General features: G+C 40.7%; 2 protein-coding genes across 4 annotated transcripts in view; one reads left to right on the top strand and one right to left on the bottom strand.

Annotated features, from left to right (window-relative positions):
• Positions 1-11,473, top strand: part of pkd2 (polycystic kidney disease 2) — a 33,577-nt gene extending 22,104 nt beyond the window's left edge. For all 3 annotated transcript variants that reach the window (XM_048599005.1, XM_048598999.1, XM_048599012.1), the window contains 7 exons: positions 464-584; positions 1,212-1,310; positions 5,927-6,048; positions 6,139-6,256; positions 6,940-7,103; positions 8,879-9,026; positions 9,960-11,473. In XM_048599005.1, the coding sequence (XP_048454962.1) occupies positions 464-584; positions 1,212-1,310; positions 5,927-6,048; positions 6,139-6,256; positions 6,940-7,103; positions 8,879-9,026; positions 9,960-10,181 (994 nt within the window). In that variant the 3' untranslated portion in view covers positions 10,182-11,473. The remainder of the gene's footprint in view (positions 1-463; positions 585-1,211; positions 1,311-5,926; positions 6,049-6,138; positions 6,257-6,939; positions 7,104-8,878; positions 9,027-9,959) is intronic.
• Positions 11,474-17,561: 6,088 nt separating this feature from the next.
• Positions 17,562-21,472, bottom strand: part of LOC109922669 (broad substrate specificity ATP-binding cassette transporter ABCG2-like) — a 29,315-nt gene continuing 25,404 nt past the window's right edge. Inside the window, exons 13-14 of the mRNA XM_048613097.1 lie at positions 20,254-20,354; positions 17,562-17,709 (exon numbers count right to left, since the gene is read on the bottom strand). Coding sequence (XP_048469054.1) covers positions 17,562-17,709; positions 20,254-20,354 — 249 coding nt within the window. The remainder of the gene's footprint in view (positions 17,710-20,253; positions 20,355-21,472) is intronic.

Raw genomic sequence — 21,472 nt, 5'->3', positions numbered from 1 at the left:
TTTCTCTCCATTCCAATCTGTAAATATCTATCTGTTTGTATCTCTTAATCGGGGCTGTTTTTGACGAAATAAAAATGGGACTGTTGTCTGCTTCTCCTGAACATTTTAAAGTGAGGACACTTTGGCTAGCTGAGACTCACAGTAACATTCCCTGATACTGTAAGAGTTAGGTTGGACAGGAGTATTGTGTGCACTAATGTAGCCTGTGTAGATGTTGAGATTGGAATACTTGTCACAAAAAATGTCAATTTTCAACTATGTATTATTCAATAAAACTCATTGTATAAATAAACTGCAACAATGGAGAAATGATCTCCTTTGAGAAGAACATATTCTGTCTTACTTATGGAATAAATGATCTATTCCTTATTGACTTTAAATGTAGGTGGGTGGCAGACAAGTAAAAGTGGCAGAACTAATACTTTTCTCCTCATTCTCTTTCCTTTTTTATTCCTTTTTGTAGTTTCACTCAATTTCGAATTATCTTGGGAGATTTTGATTTTGCCAAAATTGAAGAGGCTGACCGGATTCTGGGACCAGTTTATTTTGTCACTTTTGTGTTCTTCGTTTTCTTTATTCTGTTGGTGAGTAATCAATGCAATTATCCCTGAAGGAGTCATAAAAAAATATCCAGGAATGCTACTTGTAACATGAAACCACCATTCTTGGCTACTTTCGTTATTTTCTGTTGCTACAAGACTCACCTTTACAGATGTGGGTGTTTACTTTCTGATGCTGGCTGAAAGACTGACAGTGTGTGGCTTTAGGCTGCTGTTACAGTCAGCAGAAGTTAGTTGTGGTTAAGTTCATAAGAACCATCATTCCATCTGAATTAGTACTCACGTACTGGATTCAAGTGCAGTTCCATCGAAAGTTGCCTTGAGCTTGAAAATCCAAAACGGTAAAGATTATTACAAAGACCTGGTCTACTAACTCCTTAGTATCTTTTACTTTGTTAAAACGACCAAATCCTTAATATGCATTTCTACTGTTCGTTGGAGAATGGGTAGCAGTCTTAGGTTTTCAAATGTTCAGGTTCCTAGGGGAAAACTGCTCATAATACCCCTAATATATTAATGTCATGACTTCCTATGAACAACGCCATATGCAATTTGCTTAAAATATTGTGGAACAAATTATTTCCATTCAAAATTTAGTTTTATTTCTACTTAAGATTCTGTTTTTCAGTTGATTTCTGTTCATTTCACCAGAACATGTTTTTGGCCATTATTAACGACACCTACTCTGAAGTGAAATCCGATATGGCCCAGCAGAAAAATGAGATGGAACTCACCGACCTTATCAAGAAGGTATTGATTTTCTTTTTTTTTTGATATGTGGCTTTGCCTTTGCAGAAGACAACATTGTTTTGCACACTCTGCACTAGGGAGCATAGTTGTGGGGTTCAGTGATTACGTTTGTGATTAAAAATATCATCTGACCACTTATTGCTGCCTTATGAGCTCAAATTTGCAGTCCTACTAATAATTGATAAAACACAATGGAGGCGATGGCCTACTGGTATGATCACTGAACTGGTAATCCAGAGACCCAGGTAATGTTGTGGGGACCCGGGTCAAAATCCTGCCATGGCAAATGCTGGAACTTCAGTTCAATGATAATCTGGAGTAATTCACTGATGATCATGAATCCATTGTCGATTGTCCGGAAAAACCCATCTGATTCACTAATGTCCTTTAGGGAAGGAAACTGCCATCCTTACCTGGTCTGGCCTATATGTGATTCTAGCCCCACAGCAAGGTGGTTGACTCTTAACTGCCCTCTGGGCAATTGGGATGGGCAATGAATGCTGCCTAGCCAGCGATACCTTCATCCTGTGAATGAATTTGAAAAAAATATCCTGCCTTCACATTGAGAATATCGTGTTGTGTAGCATTATCACTGTGCTTAATGGGATTAATTTAGAACAATCAAGCAACTCAAGACTGGGCATCTGTGAGCTATAGGTCAAGAACTTCCAAAAGCTGATTCAGGGCAGAAGTTCACTGGTAAAGGGACGGCTAGAAACTGGGAAGTCTTCAGAAATGAGATAATGAGAGTCCAGAGACACTGCCTTCCCGTTAGGGTGAAGGGCAAGGCTGGTAGGTGTAACGAATGCTGAATGAGTAGAGAAATTGAGGTTTTGGTTAAGAATAAGAAGGAAGCATATATACAGCAGGGATTGAGAGAATCCCTAGAAGAGTGTAAAGGTAGTAGGAGTGTCCTTAAGAATGAAATCCGGAGGGCAGAAAAGGAGCGTGAGATGACTTTGGCAAATAGGGTTAAGGAGAATCCAAAGAGATTCTACAAATACATTAAGGACAAAGAGTAACTAGGGAGAGAATTGGGCTCCTTAAAGATCAGCCAGGCTACCTAAATGTGGAACCACAGGAGATGGGGGAGATATTAAACAAGTATTTTGCATCAGTGTTTACTGTGGAGAGCAATACGGAAGATAGAGAATGTGGAGGAATAAATAGCAACAGCTTGAAAAATGTCCATATTACAGAGGAGGTGGTGCTGGAAGTCTTAAAATGCATAAACGTGAGTAAATCCCTGGGACCTGATCAGGTGTACCCTAGAACTCTGTGGGAAGCTAGGGAAGTGATTGCTGGGCCCCTTGCTGAGATATTTGTATCATCAATAGCCACAGGTGAGGTGCCGAAAGACTGGAGATTGGCTAACGAAGGTGATAAGGAAAAGCTAGGGAGCTATAGACCAGTGAGCCTGACATTAGTGGTGGGCAAGATGTTGGAGGGAATCCTGAGGACAGGATTTACATGTATTTGGAAAGGCAAGGGCTGATTAGGGATCGTCAACATCGTTTTGTGCATGGGAAATTGTGCCTCACTAACTTGATTGGGTTTTTTTGAAGATGTGACGAAGAGGGCTGATGAGGGCAGAGCAGTGGACGTGGTCTATACGGACTTCACTGAGGCGTTTGACAAGTTTCCTCATGGTAGACTGGTTAGCAAGATTAGATCACATGGAATACAGGGAGAACTAGCCAGTTGGATACAGAACTGGCTTGAAGGTGGGAGACAGAGGGTGATGATGGAGGTTGCTTTTCAGACTGGAGGCCTGTGACCAGCGGTGTGCCATAAGGATCGCTGCTGGGTCCACTGCTTTTCGTCATTTATATACATGATTTGGATGTGAATATAGGAGGTATGGTTAGTGAGTTTGTAGATGACACCAAAATTGTAATGTAGTGGATAGCGAAGAGTGTTATATCAGAGTACGACAGGACCTTAATCAGATGAACTAATGTGTCGGTGTGGCGGATGGAGTTTAATTTAGATAAATATGAGGTGCTACATTTTGGTAAGGCAAACCGGGGAGGACTTGTAAGTTAATAGGGCCTTGGGAATGTTGCACAACAAAGAGACCTAGGGGTGCAATATATAGTTCCTTGAAAGTGGAGATCAGGTAGAGAAGGTAGTGAAGAAGGCATTTGATACGATTGCCTTTATTGGTCAGTACATTGAGTATAGGAGTTAGAAGATCATGTTGTGGCTGTACAAGACATTGGTTAGGCCACTTTTTGGAATACTGCACGCATTTCTGGTCTCCCTGCTACAGGAAGGATGTGGTGCAACATAAAATCATGAGGGACATGGATAGGGTAAATTGATAAGGTCTTTTTCCTGGGTTGGGGGAGTCCAAAACTAGAAGACATAGATTTAAGGTGAAAGGGGAAAGATTTAAAACGGACCTAAGGGGCAACCTTTCCACACACAGGTATCTGGATGAGTATATGAATAGGAAGGGTTTAGAGGGATATGGGCCAAATGCTCGCAAATGGGACTAGATTAATTTAGGATATTTGGTTGGCATCGGCGAGTTTGACCGAAGAGTCTGTTTCCGTGCTGTGCATCTCTATGTCTCTGAGGTACTGTGAGCCATCAATAGCAACAGAATTGTATTCCAGCACAATCTGCAGAATCATGGCTGCACATATCCCCCACTCAACCATTACTATCAAGTCAAAGGATCAACCCAGGCTCAATAGAGAGCGTAGGAGGGCATGCTAGGGGCAGAACCAAACTACCTAAAAATGAGGTATCAACCGGGTGAAGCACCAAACACGACTACTTACATACCAAGTAGCATTAGCATCAAGTGATAGATCAGAGGGATCCCAGAACTAGCGGATCAGATCAAGCTCTGCAGTCCTGCCACATTCAGTCGTGAATGGTGGTGGACAATTAAACAACTCACTGGAGGAAGAGGCTCTACAAATATCCCCATCCTCAATGATGGAAGACACCAGCACATTAGTGTGAAAAATAACACTGAAGCATTTGCAACAATCTTCAACCAGAAGTGCCAAGTGAATGATTCATCTCAGCTTCCTCCAGTGGTCCCAACATCACCTAATGCTGGTTTTTAGCCAATTCAATTCACTCCACATGATATCAAGAAATGGTTTGAGGCACTGGATACTGCAAAGACTATGGGTCCTGACATCATTCCAGCAATAGTACTGAAGACTTGTGCTCCAGAACTTGTCATTCCCCTAGCGTAGAAATGCAACAAAGATCCTTAGACAGCACCTTCCAACCCCATGACCACTTCCATCTGGAAGGACAAGGGCAGCAGATACATGGCATCACCACCCCCAGCAAGTTCCCTTCAAAGCCAGTCATCATCCTGACTTGAAAATATATTGCCATTACTTCATTGCTGTGTCAAAATCCTGGAACTCTCTCTCTTTGTGGGTCTACCTACAATGCATGGACTGCACTGGTTCAAGAAGGCAGCTCACCACCACCTTCACAAGGGCACCTAGGGACATGCAATAAATGCTGGCCCAGACACTGTTTTCCACAAGTGAACAAAGAAAAACTTATAATTGCAGTCATGTTTTGTATTTATAAGGTAATGATTATTGGTCTGATTTGGTGACAGATGTTTCAGACAAAATGTTTAATTGCTATTAGAAATAATTATACTCAGTTAAGTATTTCACAAGAAACATCATTAGCACCACAGTGCAATCTGTACTATGAAAAGCTCTGGAACCACACTCTTGGCTGCTTAAAGTTCACTCTGAACTGTTCCACTCGCTGGCATTTTGCATTCTACAGATTTAATCTTCAATAAATGATATGCTGACACTATTCCATACAGTTGCAGTCCTGATTTGAAGATTACTTAGGTTTATCGCCACAGGTTTGGCTCATTACTTGTGTGGTTATTACTTTGCTATTTTATGAAGATTCTGTGGCACTAATTGTTTATGAAGCCAGTGACTTTTGACACCACGTACCAAAGGTATTCAGAGCTTAATTCAATCAGAATTAGTTAAATGTTTTATACAAAGTAGTACCTGTCCTGGAGCACTGATGAATTGTGGTAAAGTCCTGCCTTGATTCTGTTCCAAACACAACAATTAATTTAGCCATAAATAGAAAGGGTTTGTCTACATGCATTTCTTCTTTTTATTCTGAATAAGCCACAATTTTTTCCACAGACACCCACCTTTGTATTCTATCTCTGCAGTTAACAACGTTTTCGTAGGCACATTATTATGCAGAATCCTTGTGCTACCGCAGCTCAATTTAATCCAGGATTGACTTGCATGAGCATGGCTTAATAACAAACATTAGGCATGCAGTCACAAAGATATTTAGTTCAGTGGCCTCCATTTTGGCTGGAATACTTAACAGTGTAGTCAGTATTTCAGCTAAGTTGTACACATGCAATAAATATCACTTGTGCCTACAAAAAAAATATTGACTACGTGGAAGAAAAAACCTAGCCATGCATAAAATTTTACAGAAACTTTTGAGTACAACACAGCTTGTGTGATTACCAGAGTCTTGGCTGCTTATAAAGTTTTGGTCTTCAATCCAATTGGTTTCTGACTTGTTATCTTAGTTTATGAAAGTTCATCCTAGCTACAACTCTCTATCTAAACCAGGGATGTAGCAAGGCCATGGTGAAACTCCGGCTGAGGAAGACCACAGTAGATGACATTACCGAGAGTCTGCGCCAAGCTGGAGGAAAACTAAACTTTGATGAGTTACGTCAGGATCTGAAGGGGTACTGTGAAAATTGTCATGTTGGAAAATTTCTTTATCCCAGTTGATATATAGTTATTTAAAAAAGAAATGCAATTTTCACTCTCTGTAGGAAGGGTCATTCTGATGCAGAGATAGAAGCAATCTTTGCCAAATATGATCAGGATGGTGATCAGGAGCTGACGGAACATGAACGGCAGCAGATGAGGGATGACTTGGAGAAGGAGAGAGTGAGTTAACCATTATCTTTGCTTCATTTGTGTAAGTTGCAGTGTACTTTATATGTTAATTTGTTAATAGGCTGTGGTGCTAACATGTACAAATGTAATTTTCTTGTAAATTAGTATGATTGGTTAAATCAATTTCAGATACTGAAGTAATGAAATGAAAGGTATTAGGTAAAGTTGCCATCGTCCTACTAGACCGTAGAGCTGTTCTCTGATTAGAGAGATGACTGGTGATTTAACCTGAGGGTCACCATGCCTCAGGCAAGGGGAAAGACCAAGAAGGTGGGACCTTCAATGAAGGGATGGAGCCCACGCAGTTGGTGTCATTTTGCATTGCAAAGCAGCCAACTGAGCTAGCTATTATTACTGATCTGAGCACAGATTCCAGTGACTAATTTTATTTTATTCTTAACTGACATGAAGGAAATGAAATGTTCTTGATATTTTCTGGGATCCCATAAAATCATGAGTCAATGTCATGTCTTTAAAGAAATCTATTCAAACTAGAAAAGATGCCTTGTTTATGTGTGTAAGAAGAGTGTTTCACTGCATCAATTTACAAACTAGTGTAAAATTCAAGAAATTAGTGTACACTGCTTGTGTTTGTGAAATATCTATGTTTGGATGTGTTCAATCAGAGCAAGTGTACAAATCTATCCTCCAAATATTCAACTTTTGTTTTAAAGGATGATTTGGACTTGGATAGGAGCTCACTGCCTCGATCAGCCAGTGGCCGGAGCTTCCCAAGGAGCATGGATGACTCTGAGGAAGAAGATGAGGAAGACAGTGGTCATAGTTCGAGGAGGAGAGGCAGCAGCTCCAGTGGGGTATCATATGAAGAATTTCAAGTGTGAGCATTTAGATGTAAACTTCATTTATATACCCAATCTAGAGCATAATTTACATGTGTGGGTTTTGTACGGATTCGGGGAGCTGGCAGTGCAGTGGTAATATCATTGTACTGGGGTTCAGAGCCTCTGGCTACTTCTTTGGGGACATGGGCTTGAAACCCACCATGGCAGGTGGTGACATTTTAATTCGGTAAAGTCTGAACTTTAAAACTAAAAACCTCTAATGGTGACCACGTAACCATTGTTGATGTGTTATGTAAAACAAAACTAGTTCACTCATAAAGGAAATCTACCTCTTTTACCCAGTCTGCCTTACAAGTGACTCCAGACCCTTCACCCTTTTAAAATTGCCTAGAGAGCTAATCATTTGGGGATGGGGAACAAATGCTAGTTTTTCAGACAGCGCCCACATCCCATGTATGAATAAATAAATACAAAGGTAGTAAGTTGAGACGAATAGTAACAGATTTTGTGTTGGCATATGCCAGTTTGGATCCAGGATAGCTGGTGAGACGAGAAACCAAAGACACCTTTATATTTGAATAGAGTTTTTGACTACTCAATCCTACAGCTTCTTTTACCTGAACTTTACAGGTGCTATCTATACAGAAATATGGAGATAATTTCCTAATCAGCCTGTTCAGAGATCCTAGTGCACGCATTTATTGAATAGGTGGGATTTGATCCCTCGCCACAGAGGTAGAGATATTACCACTGCACCACAAGATCCCCCACTATCTGTGTGTAGATATTTTCCGATCAACCTATTCAGAGAGTATTACATGGCTCTGAAGCAGATGGAACTTGAACCTGGCTCCGTGGTTCAGAGGTAGGGACATTAGCCACTACCTACATATATTTTCTAATCAATATGAATCTACCTGTTATATATGTGGTCAGCCACTTACTAGTCTCCGTGTGCTGTTTCTTAACCTTTAATAAACTTAGTAATGTCTTTACTTTTTGTGATTAACCAGCCATTGCCACCAGTTTTTGTGGTATGGATGGACTAATGCAGGTTGAAATTAATCCATAAATTCAAGTGATTCTGTCACTTATGTGAACAATGAGAAAAATTGTTAGCTAAATGATACACTTTAAAAAGGAAGATCTCCTGTGATACAGTGGTAGTGTATTGTGGTAGCGATAGCCTGGTGGTATTATCGCTGGAGTATGAATCCACATCCCCAGATAGTGTTCTGGGGACCCAGGTTTGAGCCCTGCCATGGTAGATGGTGGAATTTGAATTCAATAAAATATCTGGAATTAAGAATCTCATGATGACTGAATCCATTGTCGATTGTTGGAAAAACCCATCTGGTTCACTAATGTCCTTTAGGGAAGGAAACTGCCATCCTTACCTGGTCTGCCCTACATGTCACTCCAGACCCACAGCAATGTGGTTGACTCTGAATTGCCCTCAATTGAAAACAAACAAACTTTGCTAACTTTCAAAGGATGTTGGTTTCAAATGTTCCAACCTGGATTTTAAATTCATGTAAGAATAGTTTTTAGGATTTACCAAACAGCATTTTGAGATTATTAAATTGTCTTAAGAAGAAGTACATGAGGGAGAAAGGACGGGCAAAATGTAACGAGAAAAGAGATGATGTGATGAGAGAGAAGGCTCGTATGAAACATAGCTGTAAAATCTTTATTTAATAAGTTAGACACCATCCAAGTAAGTTGAGTAGACTTATTTTGCGATTATGTGGCCTGAGAAACAGTTTCTAAAGTGGATTTCTACCAAATAACCTGATTTCCTTATGTTCAGGCTGGTGAGGCGTGTGGATCGGATGGAACATTCCATTGGAAGCATAGTGTCAAAGATCGATGCAGTGATTGTGAAGCTGGAGGCCATGGAGAGAGCCAAGCTGAAAAGGAGAGATGTGCTGGGCAGATTGCTTGATGGTGTTACAGAGGTGAATCTATTTAATAATTTGGGGCATAAGGGGATTTATTTGATGTTAACAGGTGAGTTGGTGCAGATGGTCACTACTATTTTGACTAGGGTACTGGGTTTTGTTTTTAATTAGAGTCATAGAGCTTTTACTCCATGCAGTGAGGCCCTTCAGCCCATCATTTCTGCACTGATCATCAAATATCCACCTATTCTAATCCTGTTTTCAAGCTCGTGTTCTGTACCGTGGCATTTCGAGTGTTCATCTAGATAAATTCTTAAATGTTTTGTGGATACCAGCCTCTACCCTGATTTTAGGCAATGGGTTCCAAATGGCTGAAAACCTCAGAATGGAAAAAGTTAGATTGGAATTGACGGATGTTTGGTGACCAGGGCAGACACGATTAGCTGAAGATCAGCCATGATCTAATTGAATGGCAGAATGAATTTGAGATGGTTGAATGGCTTCCTCTGTGTTCAGGAAATGTAATTTAAAATGTAGAAAAATCTGCTGATAAACAGGAGTTGAATTGTGGGAATCTCGCTTTTTGTATCTGAATAAAAGCAAAATACTGTGGATGCTGGAGGTCTGAAATAAAAACAAACTGTTGGAGAAACTCAGCAGGGTTTGGCAGCATCTGTGTCCCCACAGAGTCATTTCAGACTCAAAACTTTAACTCTGTTTCTCTCTCCACAGAAGCTGCCAGACCTGCTGAGTTTCTCTAACAATTTCTGTTTTTATTTTATATCCAACTCCACTCTCTGTATACTACTTTGCACTCAGTGAGTAAATGACAACTACGCTTTTCATTTTGAAACACGTCTAAGAAATGTGATAAAAGGAACCTCTGTGACAATGTTGCAGGTTCCTTTCTGTTTATGGTGGAAGGGGCTGGAACTCTGGGTAAGGCGGCTTTCTGAGATTGTTGTATAAAAGTAAGGAATTGTCTTGTAGGATGAGCGGCTGGGTCGTGACAATGACATTCATCGAGAGCAAATGGAGCGTCTGGTGCGGGAGGAGTTGGAACGCTGGGAGTCCGATGAGACAGTGTCACAGCTGAGTCAACACCTCGGAACGCCTCTGGGAATAAATGGGAGATCCCGCAGTTCTCGTCCATCCTCGTCTCAGTCTACTGATGGCCTGGAAGCTGGGGGGCTAGGGGGTAGCCACGTTTAGTCTGTTAATGCCATGGTCAGGTTATCCCCAAACCTACATTGTCATTGGCAGTTTGGCAGCATATCGGTATTTTTACATTTTAATTTCAAATCACTGTTTTTTACCCTGTCGTGCCTTGATAAGCTGAGCTGGAATAATGTATACAACACTTTTTGGGATGAATCACAAAATGTGTAATCATGTATTTTTGCACACTCATCATTCAGAATGAAGGAATTGAATGCACATTTTATCCTGGAATTCAAAGAGAGGTTCACAGTTGAAAGCTGTTAACAAGGTTTCTGTTAACACAACTTTTTTAGTTTGGCAAACTTAAATGAATGTAATAAGAATTTTCAAAACACAAAAAAAATTAATTGGCCGAATCCATTTCAGACAAATGTGTGAACTTGATGCTTTCTTACAAGTTGTTTATGAGGAAAACTTTTAAAAATCCCTCATTACTGAACCAAGGTTACAAACGATTACAGTGTAAGGGTCTTGAAGGGACTTTCCTTTAGTACTACTTTCTTATCTCAGATGTATAATGTGTTTCTTCATCGCTGAGCTTCTGAGAGGGGACAGGAATTACGTGTAAGCAGTCAAAGTAAACCTGTCACGTGTGTGAATATTTTATAAAATTATTTGGAAACTTGATTTGTTTATGGGTCCAATGCAAATATTTATTGTATTAGATTAAAAGCAATTCAATTTCCAAATAAGAGACCAGAGCAAATCTAAATCTTTTTAAAAATGTATTTGTATTTAAGCAGTTACGTTTGCAAATGGAGAAGGAATGTGCCTATGTCAAATGGGGAAAAAAGGTCTTGTAAGAATGTCATCTTACCTATTTTATACTTTTTCCTAAATAGCCTAGATATAACATTATGCAAGTGATGTTGAATAAGAATTTACTTGTACCTATTAATGCATCACACAACTTTTATGAGCCAAATAAAGCCTATTAATATGTGATGTGTAGGAACTTTTAACAAACTTCATTTTGGAGTGCATAATTTCATGGGGTATCCATGTTATGTCTTGACGCTGTGCGTACCAATGCATAAAGTGCCTAGTTTTGTAGAATTTGGGTTTTATATTCCCTGCATTTTATAATTTCAAATATCAGCTTCAATTTAATTGTCTATTCATGTATCATGTAACAGCTGTTTTTAGGTTTATTGGAACTGTGCGATAGAGGTACAACTTAATTTTAGATCACAAGTCTTCCATTTTAATTGTGGATTTTATAGGTCAGAGGCCTGTTGTATTCAAGCACTTTACTTAATAAAGAAAATTTTCTGTACAATTAATTGTCTATCTGTATTTTTCATGTAGCCAGTGTCAAAGTGGGCTTGAGGAAGAAATATATATTTTTAACCAGCTTGTTCAGAGATGTTATTACTCACCTCTGGAACATGTGGGACTTGAATCTGGGTCTCTGTCCAGAGGTAGGGACAATACCACTACATCACAAGAGCCCCTTATGAGGAAGAAACAAAATGCACTTGAAGCACTATAGCCAATGACTGTCATGTAGCTTTTAAATTGTTTCCCAAACTGTGCTTTACTTGAATAAAAATTGAAGTGCATGCTATTTCTAACCTCAAAAATGTTTTCATTTGAGACAGCAACAAGGTAACCATTTGTTTAGTTAGATGTATGTAAATTAATGCTTTGGAATTTTTTCCAACATTGTGATGGTTTTCTGATTGACAACGATTCCAAACTATCCATTTTGAGTGTGTTTAACAGGCTAAATGTGATGGATACTTTGCTGATGTGACATTTTTGCCAAGTTTTGTCAAAGCTTTTCATCTTGCACTAGTCAGGACAATTTCTTCAGAAAACCTCAAACTCTGTACTTGTAAATGACGATTTAATAAATTGAAGCTAAATTATGATGATTGTAGAAGTATGTTTCCTCTTGTCATCTCTGAAATCTACGTGCACGTGTCAGGTAGGTTTTGAAATGTTGAATGGCTGCCAGGTTATTTACAATTCTGCTGGGTAAGACTTTCCATTAGTGCAAGTCATATAGTATTTCTTCATTGACTAGCCATGCAGCTTATAAAATTCAACTAAAATGTTTAATGCATTATTTTCTTTAATTAGATTTGGTGACAGCTTGCTGTGTTTTATTTAAAATCTTGGCATGATGGACATGAGATGGCAAACTATTCGTTCTGTTTCTCTTCTGTCTATCTGTAAGCAGAGTCCAGTTTTCTCTCTGACCCCCAGTTGCTACCCCCTTGTTTCTGCATTTGGGGATGGAGTTTGGAGGTGATTAAAGCTGGCAGTGTAGGCTGCTACAGGTTCAGACAGTGGACCACGACCCCTTAATTGAAGATACCTCCACAACTGGCGGGATAACATGTCTAAAGAGGTTAATTAAAAATATCCATAGAAACCAGGCCGTGTGTCATACAATCAGTCTTGTCATCTAATTTGTGTACATGCTGTTGATAAAATAAAATATAGCTGTGTCAGAACAGCAACCAAAAGATGTGTTAGCTTTGGAGGGACTGCAGAACAATAATGGGGCTAAAAGGTTTCAATGGGAGGAGGTTGCATAAATGGCTCTATTTCCAGACACCTAGACAAATTGTAGATGATCTAACTGAAGTGTTCAAAATGATTAATGAATTGAGAAGGTAAATGGAAGGAAAGTGTTTTCTCTGGGATAGGAAGAATCCAGGATAAGGGGCCAAAGCTGCAGTTGTAAAGGGGGGTCGGAAATTCTCATTAACTTTACCCCAAAAATTCCAGGATTCCAATGGCACAAAAGATGTGAACATAACTGTTTTAAATCATGTAGTATAATGAGGTAGGATTAATAAGAATATAAGTTAATGGTCCTTTGGGAGTAGTGACCATAACATGTTAAAATTTCAAATTCAGTTTGAGGGAGAGCAATTTGGGTCTCAAACCAGTGTGCTGAACTTAAATAAAGACGGTTACAGAGGTAGGAGGAAAGAGTTGTCTAAACCAGGTTGGGAAAATAGACCAAGGGGAAAATCAGTGGATAAGCAGATATTTCATAGCATTCAACAAAATGTATTTTGGGCAACAAGGACAATTGGAAACTTAGATTATCAACGAAAAGTATCCAGCTAAAGACTAAGGCATGCAGAGCAGCAACAACTAGTGACTGAACAGAATTTTGGGAATAATTTAGAAATCAGCTGCAGATCAATGGAAGCTAATAAAGGAGGAAAATGGTTATGCAAATAAGAAATATAAAAACAAACAGCAAGAGCTTCTATGATACAACTGGGAATTGATAACGAGGACCAGGAAAATGTCAAATAATTCAAACTAAAGCTTTGCATTGGTCTTCATGGTGGAGGACATTAGCACCTTACTTATCTTTGTATATTCATAATGAGAGCGAAGATCTTGTAGCAGTCTCAATCAGAAGGGGCAAACTATTTGACTAATGGAACTAAAGGCACATGAGTCGCTAGGACCTGATGGCCTGCATCCAAGGGCTTTTTAAAGGAAGCAGCTACAGTGATAAGAGAAGGCATTGGTCAAAATACTCCAGAACTCACTGGATGGCAGCAGAGTTCCAACAGATTGGAAACCCATTGATGTGATGATGCCATTGCTGTGGGGTTTTTTTTTTTTGTTCATTTATGGAATGTGGACTGCACTCGCCAGGCAAATATTTATTGCTCAGAAGGTAATTGAGAGTCAACCACATTCCTGTGGATCTGAAATCACACATTGGCCAGACCAGGTAAGGTTGGCAGATTTCCTTCCTTAGAGGGCATTAATGAACCAGATGGGCTTTTCCAACAATTGACTACAGCATTTTCTAACTCTTAATCACAGACTTTTTAAAATTGAATTCAAATTTCACCATCTGCTTATCCACTGATTTTCTCCTTTGTTTCCCAGCCTGCTTTAGACAACTCTTTTTTCCTATCTGTGTACAAAGAATAAAAAAAAGTACAATACAGGAACAGGCCCTTTGGCCCTCCAAGCCCGCGCTGACACATTTTGCCCTTCCATACTGAAACTGTATATCACTTACAGGATCCATATCCCTCTGTTCCCTTCCTAATCATATATTTGTCCACGTGTTTCTTTGATGCTGCTATTGTGTCTGTTTCTCTTTGGCAGTATGTTCCAGACACTCACCACCCTTTGTGTGAAAAACTTACCTTGCACATCTCTTTTAAACTCTCTTTGCCCCTCCCCCACCCCCACACCTTGAACCTGTGTCCCCTAGTAGTTGATGCCTTCACCTTGGGAAAAGGCCTCATACTTTCCACTCTGCCCCTCCCCCTGAATGGCATAGATAATGACCTAGTGGTATTATCAGTGGACTGTTAATCCAGAGACCTAGGTAATGTTCTGGGGATCTTGGTTTGAATCCTGCCATGGCAAATGGTGGAATGTGAATTCAGTAAATATCTGGAATTAAGAGTCTAATGATGCCCATGAATCCATTATGGACTGTCATGAAAAAAAATCCCATCTGGTTCACTAATGTCCTTTAAGGAAGGAAACTGCCATTCTTACCTGGTCTGACCTACATGTGACTCTAGACCAACAGCAATGTGGTTGACTCTTAACTGCACTCTGGGCAATTAGGGATGGGCAATAAATGCTGGGCCTAGCCAGTGATGTCCTCATCCTGTTAATGAATAATTTTTAAAAATCACAATCTTATGAACTTCTAACAGGTCGCCCCCTCAACCTCCTGCATTCCAGTGGAAACAAACCCAGTCTTATCCAAGACAACAAGGTGCAGGGCTGGATGAACACAGCAGGCCAAGCAGCATCATAGGAGCAGAGAGGCTGACGTTTCAGGCCTCCAGTCTTATCCAAACTTTCTTCATTGCTAAAATCCCTCATACCAGGCAACATCCTGGTGAACCTTTTCTGTACCTTCTCCAAAGTATCCACATTCTTTTGGTAGTGTGGTGACCAGAACTGCACACAACTGTCACTGTCATTATTTACTTTGAGCACACTGGTTGAGACCCAGTTGCTCTTCCTCAAACAGAATTTGAAATTTTAACGTCATGATCACTACTCCCAAAGGAGCATTAACTTTTGAGGTCTCTTATTAATCCTACTTCATTATACATTACATGATCTAAAATAGCCCCGTTCACATCTTTAGTGTCATTAGAATCGTGGAAGTTTTGGGATAAAGCTAATCTGTATCCATCAGAATTTCCTTATCCCCCTTTACTACTGCAGCTTTAGCGCCTTTTCCTGGATTCTTCCTACCCAGAGAAAATAGTTTCCATCTATCTGCCACGGTGGGAATTGAACCTGGCTCATCAAGGAAAGGATATAAGGAATCTGGAAGTTCGTATAGATAGGTTGAATACATAGGCGCAAGTCTTGGCAAATGGAGCTTAATGCAGGGAAGTGTATGGCTAATGCATTGTGGTAGTAACAACTAAATGGCAGTCTATTTTTCCAGTGGAAAGTAAGTAAAAAGGTACAGCACAGATGGCCTAGGGTGTTCTTATAACACAAGTGTTAGCATTCTGGTGCAGCACGTAACAAAGTAAAATGTAATTCTAGCCTTTATTACCATGGGATTGAAATGTAAAAATAGGGAAATCTTGTTACAGTTGTATAGGGTGTTGATGAAACTGCACCTACAGTACCTTAAATAAAGGATGTACTGGTGTTGGAGGCAGTTGAAAAGATTCCTGGGATGAAGGGTTTGACTTATCAAGAACAACTAAATGTGTTAGGACTTTATTAATTAGAGTTTAGCAGAATGAGGGGTAAATCTTATTGAAACAGGTTCTGAGAGGGCTTGACAGGGTAGATGTTTCCATTATTGGGAGAAGCCCTGAGCTAGAGGACATAGTTACAGAATAAGTGTCACTCATTTAAAACTGAAAGCGGAGGAATTTCTTCTCCCAACGTCAATGTGTGGAATTCTTGATCTTTGATTCCAGATAGCTGTGGAGGCTCAATCACACAATATTCAAAGAGGAGATAGTAAGAACTGCCAATGCTGGAGCCAGAGATAGCACAGTGCGGAGCTGGAGGAACACAACAGGCCAGGCAGCATCAGAGGAGCAGGAAAGCTGACATTTCGGGTGGGGACCCTTCAGAAAAAGAAGGGTTTTTCTGAAGGAGGGTCCCGACCTGAAACGTCAGCTTTCCTGGTCCTCTGATGCTGCCTGGCTTGCTGTGCTCCTCCAGCTCCACACTATTATCTATATTTAAAGAGGAGGTGGGTTTTGAAATATGAGCGAGTTAATGGCTATACTGAGCTGGCCTGGAACTCTCAGCTGTGATCTTATGGATCTGTGGGCCAGGCCTGAGGAGCTGAATTTCTTATTTTCTTGTTCAGACAAGACACCAGTTGTAGGTAACAAAAGGAAGAAAATTATAAATATGCAGTCCCTGTTTTTCTGGAAAAGTTGGGGAAATAATGAGTTCCAGGTATCCACTCTCCTTTGTGTGAAGAAATGCCTTTTGCCATCACCCCTGAATGGTCCATCTTGAATGATAAAGTTTTGTCCCTTGTCCAAACCTGGCCACGTTGAGTGATGAAGTGCTGCCAACGTTCACCAGAGGGGTGTGGATATCAGGGACTCTCTCTCTGTCTATCTTTCTCTTTCTCTCTCTCGCTCCGTGTCTCCAACCTAAGCCCCCCAAAGCAGGGACCGTACGTTTATTAATTGTCTCTCCATTGACGCTGACAACTAGTGGCATTTTTTGCCTCATTAAGAGTCCTGGGGATTTTGGGGTCAAGCTAATCTGAATCCATCAGAATTTATGATCCCCTTTACATTTGTATTATGTTTAATGTAAGGTCACTGAACTGAAAATTAACTTTTATTTCTGTCTCCAAAGATACTGCTGACATGTTGCGTTGTCTCCAGCATTTTCTGCTTTAATTGCTGTATTACAGTTCCCTCTCAGGTGGATTATATATCTGGGTGGAGAATGTTACTGAATAGAATCCATTCTCCCGGATGTTGCTATCCATTTTTAAATTACCAGTATTTCATGCAGCTTGAGCATACCTGTGGTACTTGACAGTGTGTGAATGCACCAAAATGTTTGCAGTTTATCCCTATAGAGTATGTTTTACATGTTGAGTGGTGTTACATACAGGATGTTGAGACCTATATTAGGGAAATTAGCTCCTTAGTGTGAAGCATGGACAAAATAAACGTATTTATTAAGGTGCAAGTAAATCATTTCAAAAAAATGAAGTAAATTCCACAAAGTTTGTGCCACTTCCCTGGGATTTTGGTAGCTTGAATAAATACGAACATGATTTTCAGCTTAAGAGTGGGAGGAGTCCCTACTCTGCAGCTACAGGGAGGCTAAGTGCCTAAAGTTCATCTACAAATTATTCGTTTCATTCTTAACCTACAGAACTAAAGTCAATCCTTGAGCTACAGCTCATGACAATTTCTTCATGTACAAGAGTTTCAAATATGCAATGCTTAGGAAGAAGGTGATCAGTGCACTTAATCCCACATGGTTCTGCCACAAATCCCACGTTGCTGTGCCAATCCCCATGTCCTGAAGGTGCTGAGTTCCTGTGCACCTGTAATGCAAAAGTAAAAGGATCAAATCAGGATGTTAACAAAAGGATTTTTAAAATGACATATGACAGTATTTACTACATGGAAACGGATGCTTCAGCCCAATGGTCTATGGTGCTGTCTGTACTCCACTCCTCTATCTCTCCCTTTCAGCACACACTATTCCTTCCCCCTCACATTGATCCAGCTTTCCCATCATTGTATTTACATTATTCACCTCCATGCAGGAACAAGTCCCACATTCTCACTGCTCTCTGAGTATTGGGTGCAGTTTTGGTCTCCATATCTGAGGAAGGGTGTTCTGGCGATAGAGGGAGATTCCTGAGATGGCAGGTCTGATGTTTGAGAAGGGTTAAATCTGTTAGGATTATATTTGCTGGAGTTCAGAAGAATAAGGGGGAAATCTGACAGAAGCCTGTAAAATCTTATCAGGACTAGACCTGGGTAGATGCAGGGAGGATGTTCCTGGTGACCATGGAGTCCAGGACCAGGGGCCATGGTCGAAGGATACAGGAAGGCCATTTAAGATGAGATGAAGGGATATGTTTTCATCCGGAGGGTGGTGAGCCTGTGGAATTCTCTGCTGTAGAAAGCAGTTAAAGCCAAAACATTGAAAGTTTTCAAAAGGTAGTCAGATATGAGGAGAAAGTGAGACCAGGGGACTAAGTTGGATGATCAGCCATGATCATATTGAATGGTGCAGCAGGCTTAAAGGGCTGAATGGCCAACTGCTCCTATTTTCCAAGTTTCAAGGCATTTCTCCTGAATGCCTATTCGATTTTACGCTAGCAGTGTTATGTGTGTGTTGTTAGTCTCAGTACTTGCCATAGAGTGCATGGGGGAGGTTCACTGGTTTAGCCTACCAGGAGAGATTGAAGAAGATCTCACTGAAACACAGAATTCTTACAGCACTTGACAGGCTAGATGTAGGAAAGAAAGAAGCAAAACACTGCAGAGGCAGGGAATTGGAAACAAACAGAGAATGCAGGAGAAACTCAACAGATCTGGCAGTGTGTGCACAGAGAAGCAGCGTTATTGTTTCAGTCTGATATGACTCTTCAAAGTGGCCTCAAAGCATTAACTTTCTCCCTCTGGGATAATGCCAGACCTGGTGAGTTTTTCCTGCATTCTCTATTGTTGTAGGAAGGGAGCTTCCCCCCTGGCTAGAGTGGTCTAGAATCAAAGACCACAGTCTCCCCTGAGGTCTGAGATGAGGAGGAATTTTTTTCACACAGAGGGTGGTGAACATGTGGGCTTTTCAGTCCTGGAGAGCAGTGGGAGCTCATTGACTGAGGATGATCCAATTCAGGGATCAATAGACCTCTTCATCCTCAAAACACTGAAGAACGATGCAGGAAAATGTTGTTGAGGTAGACCATCGGTCATAGAATAACAGAGGAAGCTTGATGGGCCAAATAGCCTCCTCCTGCTCCCATTCCCCATGATTTATTGATGGAACTATTATTTACTTATGGCCCCTTTTCTGAAAAATCTGCCCTCTCTATTCAACCCACTGCATTTTACGAAAGCCCTCAATCAGGTCATTTCTGTGTTCCTTCCAGTAAAGAGTTCCTAGTCTCAGACAGTATAATTTCTCAGTTCATTTATCATTCCAATAGTTCCTTTCTGCACCTTCTCCAGGGCTTATCCTTTTTGGGATATGGAGAACAGATCTGTATGCTGCCACTGCTGGCTCTGATTCGGAAGTTCACTCTGTTGTCTCTGACAGTCCCACTGCCAGACCTGAGTGTAACAGTTGGACCCTGAAAATGTACTGCAATACCGAGGGAATGCTACATTCTCAGAGGGGCTGACTTTTAGATGAGTTGTTAAGCTAAGGCCCCACCTGTTCCCACAGGTGGATGTAAAAGATAATGTGCAATCTAATAAAATATTTCTTTTGTGACATTGATTCTCACATTGCTGTTTGTGGGAGTTTGCTGTGTGCAAATTGGCTCCCGAATTTCCTACAATACAACAGAGACTGCACTTCATTGGCTATGAAATGATTTGGTGTGCTCAATGGTTGTGAAAAGTGCAATAGAAATTCTAACTAGTCCAGGTCATAGTGAGTATGGGATGGTTGCTGGTTTACTGCAGCTATGAATTTTAAAATCTTTAATGGGTGACCTAGGAAAATCCCCCATCACATTGATGTTAGCAGCTGGTTCCGGTATCAGAGCGAGAAATCCAGGCTGTTTGGGAGAATTTCATATCTTGTGTGCCTTCCAAACCCAGGACCACTTCCATCTAGAAGGACAAGGGCAGCAGATACATGGGAACACCAGCCCCTGCAAGTTCCCCTCCGAGCCACTCAGCCTCCTGACTTGGAAATATATCGCTGTTCCTTCACTGTCACTGGAACAAAATCCTGGAATTCCCTCCCTAATGACATTGTTGGTCTACCTACAGCACATGGACTGCAGCGGTTCAAGAAGGCAGCTCACCCCCACCTTCTGAAGAGGCAACTAGAAACGGACAATAAATGCTGGGCGCAGACAGTGACACCCACACCCCACTAGTAAATAAATTTTAAAATTACTTACGAGATCTGAACTGGGGTTGGATTTGGGCAGTGACAGCCCTTCCCCAAATCTGACACGTTATATGAAAAGGTCAAGCCCACAAATTCATTCACCATGAGAGCCTGTGAGATTGAACAGGTCAGGAGTTACATTGGGAAACCACTGCATTGGAAGACAGCACAGTACTCTTTGAGAATGGCCTCCCTTACATCATTGTGGGTCAACCTACAGCACATGAACTGCAGCAACACAAGGAGGTAGCTCACCCCCACCTCCTCAAGGGGCAACTAGAACAACCCCCACCTCCCAGATGAATAAAGAACATCTTGCAGTGCCTTGTTACTCAGAACACAGCCTGCTTATCCATGTCAGTGGGATTTTAACCTCATCACACTAACTTCCAGAAAATGTTCCCATCATTCAGCTTCTAAACAACGATGAATATTTGCAGCCATGAATGCATTACAGGAAAGATGAATATATGACAACAAGGTTCTCCTACAGGTTGCTATATTTCAATACTGCTGTATTATAGTTCTATCAACAATAATCTGTTCAGTGTCTAGACAGAGTGTTCATTGATATCAAAGTAATTTAATATCAGTGCAGTGCTGGGCAAACAGATGGGCTAAATTACAGAGAGTACACTACTCTGCAAACCCAGAGAGGGGGAATGCCCATGTATTTATGGATATAGATAATGTATGTGTATATAACTATACTATATATGCTTTAGATATATCACACTTTTCAGGGCACCAGCCAATATATCATTAATCTCTCAGTTTGCCAAGCTCTGACTACCGAGTTACTAAGTGTAATATCAATGACCACATTCATTCTGTAACAGGCTTCCACTGAAACTCTTTAACAACAAAAATTAATTTCATTTAAAAAGCAGCCTTAAAGATGATAAGACATCCCAGGGCACTTCAGCAGCAGGGCAGAATTACACCAATCGAGATGACAATATGAGGTCAGACATGAAGCAGGTTTTAAGGAGTAGAAAGGAAAGGTGAAGGGAGGCAATGGAACAACACAACACAGGAGGAGACTATTCAGCCCATTGTGGCTGTGATAGCTCTCCAAAGGAGCAATGCACCTCATGACCTCCTTGACCTTCTCCCTATAATCCTGCACACTATTCCAATCCAGATAATTATCCCATTACCGTCTGAAAGCCTTGATTGATCCTGCCTCCCCCCACACTCTCAGACAATACATTCCAGACTCTAACCAC

This window comes from Rhincodon typus, chromosome 1 (genome assembly GCF_021869965.1).
Source record: "Rhincodon typus isolate 14 chromosome 1, sRhiTyp1.1, whole genome shotgun sequence".
In the NCBI taxonomy this organism is placed as follows: Eukaryota; Metazoa; Chordata; class Chondrichthyes; order Orectolobiformes; family Rhincodontidae; genus Rhincodon; species Rhincodon typus.
The sequence above is the reverse complement of the archived record's forward strand: the minus strand, read 5'-3'. Positions and strand labels throughout refer to the sequence as shown.